This window comes from Dipodomys ordii, unplaced genomic scaffold, assembly GCF_000151885.1.
Source record: "Dipodomys ordii isolate 6190 unplaced genomic scaffold, Dord_2.0 Scaffold13, whole genome shotgun sequence".
Taxonomy (NCBI): Eukaryota; Metazoa; Chordata; class Mammalia; order Rodentia; family Heteromyidae; genus Dipodomys; species Dipodomys ordii.
In genome coordinates this window covers 21285760-21299235 of record NW_012267229.1, presented here as the reverse complement: position 1 = coordinate 21299235, position 13476 = coordinate 21285760, and the positions used below count along the sequence as shown (strand labels likewise).

The following is a 13476-nucleotide window of genomic DNA, read 5'->3' as shown; positions in this document are numbered from 1 at the left end:
TGACCTGCTTTGGAGGGCTGCCTGGATGTACCAGAGCCTCCTTGTCTGGCCCACACGTTTACAACCTATAACAAAGAACAGATTGCTACTCGATGCTCAAAAGCCCTTGGCTGGAGATGAGACCAACCATGGGGTACAATTTATTCTCCGGCGCTGCTTTTAGGACCAAGCTAAGATTTCAGGAACTCACACCTTTGTTTGCTTTTCTTACCTTTTTCTCTCCTGCTTGGTTTTTTTAGAATTCCTTCCTTGTTTCTTCTGTGACCATCTACTTCTTCTGTACATCATTGTCATGAAACCTGGGTTGTTTTCTGAAAAATTCTGAACCATAAGGCATGTTCTTTCCAGAAGTTCAGGAATCAAAATGTGTACCTAGGTTTGGAAACCAAAATGTGTATCTGGATTGGGGTCAACTTTCTCCTGGGAGCTGAAGCCTACCTTCTCTGTGTCATCTGAAGTCAGCATAACACAAAGGGGTATGGCCTCTGGCTGGAAACATCTTCCCTGGTGATACAAAGCAGGCAACAGGAATTGCTAGTGGTAGACAAATGACCCTAATAAGTCCCTGTTTCAGCTCATTGGAATCTGGTGAGAGAACTACCTGTCATGATCAGGTGTATCTATTTCCTAATGTGTATCCTCCAAGGAAACGAAACTTACACAGGTCTCAAGCACTCTTTCTTCTCTCTCCCGCTTTTAATCATAGTTCCCTGATCTTTCAGAGAGCCTGGATCTATTGGCAAAGAGGTTTCTCTGACAAATGTTTTCAGCTTTTGGGCTACAGTTGCAGATTTGCGTCTAAATGGCCAAGCTGCAGATGCAGTGGCCCAGAGGGAGCTGCTGAGTGTGCTTCCGCACAATAATCCCCAAATGAATGTGAACCATATGTTGACGATGCAGTTTAACTAAAAGAAAAAAGAAAAAAAAAAGAAAGAAAATTCTGTTTTAGTTTTTTGTTGTTGTTTCCTATGAGGCTGGTTGAGATAGAGCTGAACGATTTAGGCCACCAACTTACAAAAGGTATTCAGATGGTCCTTCGTATATTGTGTTATTTATGGGAAAAATAAAAGTCAAAAAAGGAAAAGGTTCAGTATGGAACTGTGAAGGAAAGAGTTGGAGTTTCTGCTGTTTCTCCTGGAGTTGTACCCTTGAGTCACATAGCCTAACGTCATGATCTCTAATCTGGCTATTAAGTGTGGTTGAATGGGCAGGTGGATCTTTTTTCCTGATAGATTTTTTGTTTTGACAGCATCAGGGTTTGAACTCAGGGCCTTGCACATGCAAGATGAATGCTCCACCACTTGAGCCACAACCCCAGCTCTTTTTGCTTTCATTTGTTTCCTTTATTGTTTGCTGGGGGCCAGCCATAAACTATAATCCTCCTACTTCCACCTCCCAAGTAGCTGGAATTGGAGGCCTGTGTCACTACACCCACCCCTAGCATGCAGATCCTTAATAATCAGATGGGTGGGATTATCAGGCGGTGAAATTACAGGGTAATGCTTGTATGGATGCTGTCCCTTCCTCCATGTGTCTTGGCAGCATTCCAACATGCAGGACCCAATGAGGACCTATCTTCTTGGTGTTCCACAACTATGAACAGGCTCATTTTAGATTCTCCTTGATCTACCCAGTCATAACAGCACCACAAGGATGATTGAAAATGATTCCAGGAAGGAGACACAGCTCCTGGGAATTCCCCCAAACCTCTGGAGTCTCCATTTAGTGGGCAAGGATGATAGAAAGAGTCAAGGTAGGATGGATGAGAGGGCCAACGGAGAATCCAGCACAGAGGTCTTGTCATGTGCATGTGTACAGCCAGAACGGTGATTAGGAACAGACAGCATCCTAGGGGAAGGCAGGCACCTGCAGCTCTTGCCACAGGTACCCTGTTAGGGCTGTTAGATTTCCTTTCAGAGGTGCATGTGAGTCAGCGGGCATGTGCAATGGGCACCCATACTTCACATTCATCTCTGTGTGTCCTATGCTCATGCCCATCTCTTTTTCATTTGCATGATCAACTATTACCAAAGTCAAATAAATCCAGGGAATATCTACCAAGCAAATCATAGTGGGAGGAGCCCTTCTATAGCCTTTCTTTACTTTAATAAACTAATCTTTGCTTTTATATCTTTACCCAAATTGTACCATTTTATCTCTCCTCTGTGTGGATGTATATGTGCGCATGTACAAGCTCATGTGCCTATACTAGGGCTTGAACTCAGGGCCTTATGTTTTGTCTTGGCTTTTCCACTTGAGCCACACTCTCCATTTTTGGCTTTTTACTAGCTAATTGGAGGTAAGAGTCTCTTGAATTTATCTGTCCAGGCTGACTTCAAATCATATTCGTCAGATCTCAGCTTCCTAAGTAGCTAGAATTACAGGTGTGAGCCAGGAGCACCCACATGTCTTCTCCTGGATCTGCTCCAACCATGTGTAAGTTCATACAACATTCAAATGATTGATTGGGGGCCATTGCTATGACTGTCTTTTTAATTCTCATGAATAATCCTCCTCATGAGTACTCTTTGTGCATTGACCTCATGTCTTAGATCATGGGTCCCTGAAACCTTCACAATAAGAATTTCTAAAAGTGGGGCATTTATTCAAAAGAAGTACACACTATGACATGAGGTACCCAACTTCAAAACTTTAGAGCAACTTTTTGCAAACCATTGACAGTCAATAAAGATTCAATCATTTCTGCATACATAGGATCACCTCTCTTGCATGGTTCCAACTTGAAGGAATGATAGGAGGTCAGTAGATAAGAGCTCTGGGGAATCACTTCTTGTTTACCTTGATTAAAAGTTCTCACATACAGGCTGAGTTGGCTTTGTGCTTGCTTCATGCTTTAAATCAATCCAATTTGATTCATTTCAACAAGCATTCATTGGTCACCTGCTTCATATCAAGCATCTTGTGGGCCATCATGTATGTTTGGAAAGTGGTTCAGAGATAACTAACCCACCTGACACAGACAAGCCATTGAGACACTATTGCTGCAAAACCAGCCACTAGGGACCAAATCAATGAGTTGTAAAAAACACACAGAGCAACAACTCTTCCTGACTAGACAGATCTGCGTGGGTTTCAGAAAGGAAGTAAAAGTTGGAGAAGGCTGAGCCTTTGAGGAAAGACTTCCACAGGAATGGAGAGTACTTCAGGCAGAGGAAGCATGACATGATGGTGTGGGGGGGTGAAAGGATTGCTGGAGGCATCATGAGAAGATGGGGAAGGAGGGCTGAAAGGCACAGGAAGGACTCCACCTGTCAGGATAGGTTTCCCATAGACAGGGCAGTGGAGAAGCTATGATAGCCTTTGAACAGGGACAGGGCTCTATGATGAGGAAAATTAATAGATAGACCAATGGACCAAATACATGAGAGACAAAAACTCTAGTGAATCTGAGTGAGAAGTAGACAGTGCCCAACCTAGGCATGGGCAGTGAGAGGGGAGTAGAGGGAAGGAACAGATGAAGTTTCTGAGGCCAAGTCCACAGGGCTGGTTGATTAGATAAGAACTGAAAAATGAACCCTTTACTGAGAATCTGCCAACATGTCAAATAAGGATTTATAGGTTCCTACAGGTTGGATACAGTAGCAGTTCGGACGTTTGGTGTGATCTGACTTGGGGACCTCTTCATGGAGATAGATTTCCACAGAGTAGTAGTAGATTTGAACATGAGCCATTGTAGACCCAAGTGACCATGATGTGTCCATACCAGGGAAGTTATGCTGACCACGAAGAGAGCTCTTGTCCCTCCAGAGAGTGACTCATCCATCTCTCCTCTTTCCTGTCCAGTGTGTATCAGCTAGTTGTCAAAGAGGAGCGACTTCAGAAGTCCCGGAGGGCCGCTGACATCGTTGAGTGCTTCTCAGTACCTGTGAGCTACAGAAACGCCTCTAACCTTGACTCTCTGCACTACTTTGCTGCTGAGCTGAAGCCCGCCAACCTTCCTGTCACCCAGCCGTTTACAGTGGGTGACAACAAGACCTACAATGGCTACTGGAACCCTCCCCTCTCCCCACTGAAAAGCTACAGCATCTACTTCCAGGCACTCAGCAAAGCAAATGGAGTAAGTATGGCCGCATGGAAGCCGTGCTTGCCTTGTTGGGATTTTCAAGGTCAGCTAACTAAGGCTTGTCCAAATCCATCCTTGTGCCTTTGGAGTGCTTTAAATAAGATTGTGTTGATCTGCTTTGGTGGTGCTGGGTTTGAACTTAAGGCCACCTGCTTGCCATGGAGGTGCATTACCACTGAGCCATACTTTCAGCTCTGATTTTTTTGGCTGGTTAATTAGTATTGGTGGTACACAGGTTTGTGGTATTTGCACTTGGTTGGCTGGCACTCTACTACTTGAGCCATGTCTCCTGCCCTGTGTTTTTCTAGCTATTTTAAAGATGGAGCCTAGCAGACTTCTATTCATGCTGATCTCAAACCACCCACCTTTGGTCTCAGCCCATTGAATATGTAAGATTATAAGTGTGGGACAATGGCACCTAGATCACTGTTTTGTTGTTGTTGTTGTTTGTCATTCGTGGGGCATGAACTCTGGGTCTGGGCGCTGTCCCTCAGCTCTTTAGCTCAAGACTAGCGCTCTACCACTTGATCCTCACCACCACTTCCAGCTTTTTCTACTTATGTGGTGCTGAGGAATCGAACCCAGGGCCTCATGCATGCAAGACAAGCACTCTACCACTAAACCAACTTCCCAGCCCTCACTGGTTATTTAATTTATTTTTTTTAGTTTTTAATTAATTTATTTTTTATGTGAGAATACTGTACAGAGGAGTTACAATTACATGGGCAAGATAATGAATACATTTCTTATCAAGCATTGTTGCCTCCTTTTTGTTTCCCCTTCCCATCCATTCCCCACCTCCCCCACCCGATCCCCCCACCACCAAAGTTGTAAAGTTCGTTTTCGACATAATGACTTGTACATCTCATTGTTGCAATGGGCCCACCTGTATCCCTAGTTAAATGATTTGTTTTTTCCCTTTCCCTCCACAAATTGGTTATTTTTTATGATAATGTTCTAGTTCCTCCCTGGCACCTGCCTGGACTGCATTCCACCTATTTTCACCTTCTTCTAGTTGCTGGAATGACAGGACGTGAAACCAAGTCCAGCTTCCCTCCACTGAGGTAGAGTCTCTTGGATTTTTATGCCTGGGCTACCCAGGATTCCCCCAGTCTCAGCCTCCTAAAATGAACCATTTCTTTTTTGGCTGACCTCACATCCCAATCTTTGCGTTTTCACATCCCAACTTGCTGGGATTACACGCACCAACTACCAGTGCCTGGCTTATTTTGTGTTTAATATAGCTATAGCTGTATTAACTATAGCTCTACCTTGTTGTTTGCATATTATTAGTGGCTGCTTGGTGCCTGAGAATAAAGTTGAGAACTTTTACCAAACACTGTGTACCTCACAGAGACCTAAGTCATTTACTATGTGGCTCTTTATGAAAAAAAAGTTTGAAGACTCACATAATAGTGTATAGAGAAGTCATTGTGCTGGAGCACAGCACAGGGCCTTATCTGTGATAGTAATAACTATGAATGTACTATCTGGATGCACTTGCAGGTCTTGGCCAATCTGTGAATGTTACTCCTTTTATCACTACCGTTAGTCACATTTGAAAATAATTGCTATCTCAAAACACAAGGGAACTATTTTTGTGTCACAGACCTCTTTGGCCAAGGAGTGGTGTTTGTCATTACTGTACAATCTCAGGGCTAGAACAGGTCTTAAAAGCTATCTAGCACCTGTCTTTTCCCCACCTGCACATATGGTTGCTTTAGTCAGTCTTAATACCTACATCACATCTAACCAGTGTTATGATGCAATAACAGAAATCACTTTACTGATTTTGTTGGGGGGGAGTAGTTGTCTGTCACTCTAAGAAATCCATGTGATACATGGATTGAAATAGCTCTTAGATTTTTGTCTCTATCAGTTGGTATTGATCTATATTCTTAAGAACCCATAGAGCCAAACTTGTTCTTAGTTGCTATAGATATGTTTTATTTCATAAGATCTTTTCTACCATACACTTACCTTTCCCTACAAATGTATTCATCTGGTCTTCTCTGGTGGTTATTATTTGTCATCCAGGGTGCTTTTATGGACATACTCCTGGTTTCCCTTATTCTAAACCAACATAAAATGATTCTGTCCTATGCTAAGTCCTGTGGTTCATATTGGAATTATTATGTGCACTCCATGAGCTTGTAGGAATGTAAGAAGTCTGACATGTGCCATACTATACACTGTATCTAAGCAGGCAAGAAACTGATTAGAAAAGGAAGGCAAAGGCAAAAGAAAACAGACTTGGCAAAGTGTGTGGAGAATGTCCTGCGTAGGCTCTCAGTAGTCAAGATAGAGATTAGCCTGTTGGTAGGAGTCATTGCCTGGGGGTGGCAGGGAACTTGAAGAACAAATTAACATTTTAGAATGTTTCCATGCCCATTGAAATTCCACTTTGGTATTTCAGCTCTGCGTGTATTACTGGCTCAGGTAACACTCCTCACAGAAAGTCTAAAATTGCAAAGAAGTTGCCAGACTGTCTTCTACCTGTCCATCTGGTCCTCCCTCTGCAGGCAACACTGATGGACTGGGTAGGAAGACATAAAGATGGGCAGAAGCATCTGGAGGCCCATCTTCTCCTTAGAGCTCTACATCCCATACTGGCTCTTGTATTGCTTCAGTACAAGGTGTGATTTTCCTGCCCTTGGCCCATATCAAGAAATACGATTGGAACTATAAGCTGGGTAGACAAAGAAGGACCTGCATTTTGTTTACCCTATACCATAGTCCCACCCAGATACTCATAAAGCTTCAAAAATGAGCCCAGGAAATACAAGATAACTTATGCTTACCATTTCCCCTGTGTAAGCATGGAGCGAGAGGTGACAAAGATCAACTTCTGGAGGTTTTTCACCCCCAAAATCCCATCCCAGACCACCTCTTCAAAAACACAAGAATTTCCCACTTGGTAAACAGAAATCAGATACCCTGGAACCGCCTTGTCTTAGAAGTATTTTCTCCTAGGCTTCATGATAAACACGTCCAGGTAGTTGCCTAAGCCATCTGCCCTATGTCACGTGTACTTCCAACTTGGAATGAGGGTTTTTATGAACGACACGGAAGCAGAAAGGCAGTTGGGGGAATGCTTCTGCAAAATGTCTGGGGTGCAGTTGGCCTCACCAAAAAAAAAAGAGAGGAAAAGAAATTGGGTCTAGGCTCTTAGAATGTTGCATTTTTCTGGCCAGTAGAAACAAAATACTCATTGCTTGAAATGACTGTATTCAATATTAAATTTTACCAAAAAGAATTGGGTAAAAAGGTCAGAAGAGCAAAAAAGCCATCCCCAAACCTCACCCTGCCCTTTCTCCCATTTCTCCATATCATAGAGGGCCTTGGACAATTTATTAAGTTCAGAGGTTTGGTGAGAAAGGAGGTTGCAAGCCACAAATCTCTCATCAGACTTGTCTGTTGTACTTGCCCAACTATATCAGGAAGACATCCTCAAGACCTACAGACTCCTGGCTTCTAATAAATCATCCAAAGAGCAATTGACCAAGCAATGAATCAAAGTAAGGAAATCAAAGAGAGAGAAATATGGAATAAAAAGACCCACATAGTGAGCATGAAACTAATTAGCTATTGCCTTAATGCCACAAAATTGCTCTAAATGTGTTACACAACAGAAGGCTAATGTAAAATATAATTACTTAAAGAAAAGATGCATAATGTAAAAATTAACAATGGTAATTTAGGTTGGTAATTCACTATTATGTCAATAAAAACTGAGAAAGAGTTGGAGGACCGAAGCATGTAAACAAATTTCTGCTAATTTTCTCGTGTTAGACAGAGGGGATAAATAACTACTCTTTTACTTTTGATACTGGGTATTTAAAAAGTATGTATTTTAAGTACACAATCAGCCTTCCAAATACTTCCAAGAGGTATAGATAGAAGGATCACAGTTGGGGCAATTCCAATTAGAAGCATGAGAACGTGCTTGAAAGATAATTTTTAAACAGGTTGATGGTGTGCCTCAAATATTAGATCACTTGCAAGTACAAACCCCATTACTGTGAAAAATTGGGGTGAAGTTCTAGAAAAATAAAATTGATAAATAGAAAACACAAGGGCCACTGATTGCAGGATGGTTATGGGCTAGGTTGAATAATTTACTATCAACTGATTTTACTCCCCTCCCCCTGCTACCCTACATACATGCTCTACTCAAGATGAGGTAAGAGAATTTAGGATCCAGATTATCTTTATTCTGTGGATATTAGGGTAATTTGTCAGCTTAGCAGAGTAGCCATAAATTGAGCTTTTATATTCAGACTGCCTACATACAAAACTCTGGTGGCTGTGCGGTTTTTAATTAAGCTATTAAAAGAGATATGCTTGATTAATTAAAAGAAGATATATCAAATGTGCACTATATGTCAAAAAGGCACTTGGCTAAGTCCTGAAACTACAACAGAAGGCCAGACAGACAAAACTACAATCCAGTGGGAGTGGAGGGAGAGATCAAAAATAAGCGAATAAGTAAGTGAAATAATATGTCAAACAATTAATTACCAGCTTTAGGGGTGTAGAAGACACTTAGCAATTGTTGGCAATTGCGTGAGGAGGAGAGAGGCTTTCCAAACTCTATTGTGATGGGTGAATGGGAGGAATTTCTCTGGCCCCACAGAAGCCATAGAGAATTTAAATAAGATGTGCATAATAAGATACAGTGCTCAAAGTCTTTGGGGCATTTTCATGAAGAAAGAGTTGTACACGGGTACTTGTGATGGAAATTGTATCTGATTCATCATCTATTTTCCCATTGATGCTTTTCCTGCAGGTGACAGGGCAGTCCCAGTTGTGGGGGTGCTGTCCTTTGTGCTGAATTCCCAGCATCTTACCAATCAACCATTTGTTTTGGATATAGCACTATGATACATCTATAGACCCTTAGAGATGGATGGGTTTGAAGTGTCATCTAATCTAGACCAGAAGAGAAAAAGAGAAAAGGAATCTCCAATAAAACATCCTCAGAAGCGCTTGAGCTTGATTACAGCAATTCTCTGAAGTGAAAGGGAGTTGATTCCTTTGTAGAGTAGGTAAAATTATTAGAACTTTTTTTCTTAGATAAAGCCAAATTCTATCTCCTTAACATACTCTCTCTCTCTCTCCTCTCTCTCTCTTCCCCCTACACTTTTATTGATTTGAACAAATCAAATTTTTCCCTGTCAACCTTTCAGAAAAAATATGACAGTACCAACTACCCAGCTTTGGCCACCCAAGTCATTTCATTGATATTTAACATGCAGTTCCTTTTATTTCTCACATAGCATAATTTCTATGATCTCAAGATTTCTTTCATCCTATTCTCCTTGTTATATGGTAGATAGGCTCCTTTCTTCCAATGCTCTCTCTAAAAAGAGTCTTCCCCAAACCTACCACTGTGTTTCAAATACAGTTAAGCCATGCCAAGTAAATCTTAACTACTCCTGTCTTGAGTACTTCCTAAGAGATTATCAACCAAGATGGGTTTTTTTCCCCTCACTTAGGAAACTTGGGTAAAAGTTGTGATTTTTTTTTTAAAATCTGGATATCTCTTTACTTCATCATTTACAGAACTAGAACTTGTCATGATTTAGTCATCAGTTTCAATGTCACATTCTCTGAGAACTTCTTAATGATATGATCTCAGAGCTCACACCAATACTCAAAGGTTAACCCATTCATCTTTCTTATACCACCAGACAAATACTAAATAGACATGTTTCAAGTAAAACATGACTCTTCATTACACTGTGTTCTACAAGAGTAGGGACCTCTATCTTGGTTTGGGTTCTTCTTGTTTGTTCTTAAGTTTTATGTTTACTTTATTCAATAAGGAATACATTTTTTCACATTACATGATACATTGTATGGTACGTTAATGTCTAGTGTATTGTAGACAATAATAATTTGATGGATAACTGACAGAATGAACAAATGAATGGAGGTGAGCTTGGGTGAGTGTCAATTTCTTCATCTATAAACTGACATTGTAATCTGTACTTTACGTCATCATTTCAAAGACTAAAAATGCATCAAGTAAGTATCAGTACATTCTGAATTTTCTCTTTAGTGAGTAGTGAGAGTTGTGGTTAGGAGCCATTTTACCATAGACAGATGAACCTTAAAGGACCTTCTTTTCATCACAGTAGTAAGAATTTCCACCCAGATGTCTCATTTCCCAAGCTCCAGGAACCTGGACAGCCTTGATTTCCTCCAGATCCTCTAAATGATGCCCAGAGTAGCTGACTCCATTGTAGACAGTGGGAGGTGCAGTTTTTGCATTGTTTTATCTCCCTCTTTCCAGAATGAGGTCTGCTGAATCTACTGTTCTCTGCATCTCCACCACCATTAGCCATGATTGTGAAGTTGAAAGGGACCATAATTAACGGTTGGATGCAAAACAAGTATGGTGAATACATGCAAATACCCATCAGAAGCCACCTTTTGTTGGGCAATGCTGTTATGCATGTTCTATTTATATAGAGAGAAAACTCTTTCCTTGCCATATCTTTTCATCATACAAGGGCACATTTAACCTGGATGATGCCTCTGCCAATTGCTGAGCTAAATAAGAGAAATATGCAGGAGAAGGGTGATTGTTCTCTTTCTTTTACTTCCTCTTCCAGCTCTTGAACTCAATTGCCTCTTGAGAGCAGTTGGAAGCCAGATACTGTATTGAATAGGTCGCCATGTTACCAGGATAATCACTTTGTAATAATTGGGATCATCTAGGTAGGGCTGGGTTAAGGGAAATTCTCTACATCTGAATGAACTGGCAGCAATTATATTTAGTCTTGTCCAAGTACTGTGAAAAGAATGCTCGCACACGGGGGAGTTTTCTGTGACACTGTGGGATGGGAAGAGCTGAGAATGGAGCGACAAACAGACTTGGCTTTGAATTGCAGCTGTTCTCAAAGATCTCAAGATGTACTGTGATTGATAACCTGTGTCTCATAAACTTAGTGGCTGTGGATGGATCAGCACTACAGTTGTAGTATTTATTCTCTTTGCCCTTTTGCTGCTTTGCTTTCCCAAGGGAGGATGGGCAGGAGCTTGGGGAATGAGACATCTGGGTGGAAATTCTTACTACTGTGATGAAAAGAAGGTCCTTTAAGGTTCATCTGTCTATGGTAATATCACATTTTACCCATGAAAGAATGTATCTTCCGAACTCTGGGGGACCTCAGGACTCATGTCTGCATCCCAGATGTTGACACACATCTGACCTGCTCCAGGATTTCTACCTCTTAGATTAACTTGTCACATATGGATACAGGCCTGCCACCTGTTCCTATTGAATCTTTTACATAATTAAATCTTATCTTATGGTTAGAAAGTTGTCTTTCTCATGTGGTTTCCTGATTACTGTGGTTTTCTGACTACTCAAATATCACATACAAAAATCTTTTGACACTATCTTGAGGTTCAGTTGAGAAACTGCAGCCAACCTTAGGTTGGCCTCACCTATGAGTGTCTGAGCCAAAAACAAGGAGGCCTCCAGTAACGGTTTTACTGAGTTGTCCCTGTTATTTCACGTCAGGAACATATTTCTGGATTTTATTAGCAGCCCTGTGGAAGTACAGGAATACTTTTCAGTGGTGCATTTGGAATCTAGAAATATTGCTGCACACTTTCTATATCCTCTTCTGGCTCCTGCTTATCACCAGAGTCTGAGTTTTATGCCTGAGTTTTATGGTCTTCCTGCCTATGCCTCAAACTGATCCTCAGTAGATTCTGTTCCAAGGATCTCACCTTACCTTCTTAGGCATCTCTACTTCCAGGCCTCTCTTCTACCATTTGCACATTGTTCCATGCTCTTAAAAATCCTGAACTTCTTTTAGAGGCCTGTTGGGGCTCCAACTTCTCTCTCCTCAGGTAAGAAGGAAATTCCCTGAGTGTCACCTTGTACAAATACCAAGATGAGTTCTCCCAGGTTGCACATTTATTTTTGCACTCACAGTTCCTACAGATTTTATGATCATGGTATGGGACCTGAGGGACCAAGAACATTTTCCTTCCCATGCAAATATACTTTACATTCATTTGGAGAATGAGATGAAGGTTACCTAAATGTTGACAGCAGATAATCTTCTCAGCCTGGGCCTTGAGGCTTTAATGCTCAGACCCCAGTCCCAAAACTTCTCACAGAAATATCAACCTAAGCTTCCCTATGCTAGGGTCTCTACCTCCAACAGGCCCCTTCAAAGTTAGGGTCCCCATGAACTCTAGACCCTGTCTAATTGCCTCTAAATAGTGAAAAAGTGTAAGGTTTGGAAAATGGATTCCTTCCTGTGTTTAAGAACTATCTCTGCCATTTATTAGCATGTGAATATATATATATATGTGTATATATATATATATCCATGTAAAAATGTGTATGCATGAGCACATATACATTCCTGTTGTTAAAACTATCTCAAGGTTCTTTTCTGTATGTGCATGTGTGCATATGTGCAGATGAATATAAATGTATTCATATTGTTTCTTTTTTCTTGTCAGGTGTGGGGCTTGAACTCAGGGCCTGAGCACTGTCCCGGAGCTTTTTTACTCAAGACTATGCTCTACCACTTGGAAGCATAGTGCTACTTCCAGTTTTCTGGTGATTATTTGGAGATAAGAGTCAGGAATTTTCCTATCCAGGCTGGCTTCAAACCATGATCCTCAGATCTCAGCTTCCTCAGTCACTAGGATTACAGCCATATTGTTGCTTTTGACTTGGCTCAAGGATTTTATAATAGAAGAAAGGGAATAATTGAGCCAGAGATCTAGTACAGTTGGTCAATGGATGGGTGTATTATCTTTCCCTCTTGGACTTCTGATAGGCCAAGGCAAAAATAGAACCTGTGCCAGCGTTGCATAGCTTCTCCCATACAACAGAAGGAATCATGCATGTTTTCCCTAACACCAGAGGGAAATTTATCACATTTATACTTCTACAAGGGACCCTGAGGAGATACTGGCCAGTAGTACAAGAACATTTTTGCTCAAACACTCAATTACTCCTTTTTATATCAGTCTGTAGTAGTCTGAGGTTACAGTATTAGAATTTAATGGAGCCATTTGCACTCATGGATTCTGTTTCTTGAGCTATAAAATGGCATTAATTCTACTAATTAATGCTATTAAATAAGATTAATGGATTGTCAAGTTTGTTTCACCTCAGCATTTTTGATGAATATGCCTAGCATGTGCTCTTCTACCAGCTTTAGGCAAGTGACAAGCTCTCAATGTCTCTTCTTGTTGGGAAATAGTTGATTATCCAAGTGTTGGCTTTATATGAATGTTGATAATATTAAATGATTAGATACAGGAAACTTGGTTGTGTGTTTGCCATGCCACAAGCACTCAATGTTGACCACCATTACTAGAATAACATAGGTGTCTTACATGGGGAAGGG

The 13476-nt window shown here is 41.1% G+C and overlaps 1 protein-coding gene across 2 annotated transcripts in view; it reads left to right on the top strand.

The window, feature by feature from the left end:
- The window catches only part of Ptprt (protein tyrosine phosphatase, receptor type, T), a 718198-nt gene that overhangs the window by 506968 nt on the left and 197754 nt on the right, over positions 1-13476 (top strand). For both annotated transcript variants that reach the window (XM_013010741.1, XM_013010740.1), the window contains exon 11: positions 3805-4078. In XM_013010741.1, the coding sequence (XP_012866195.1) occupies positions 3805-4078 (274 nt within the window). The remainder of the gene's footprint in view (positions 1-3804; positions 4079-13476) is intronic.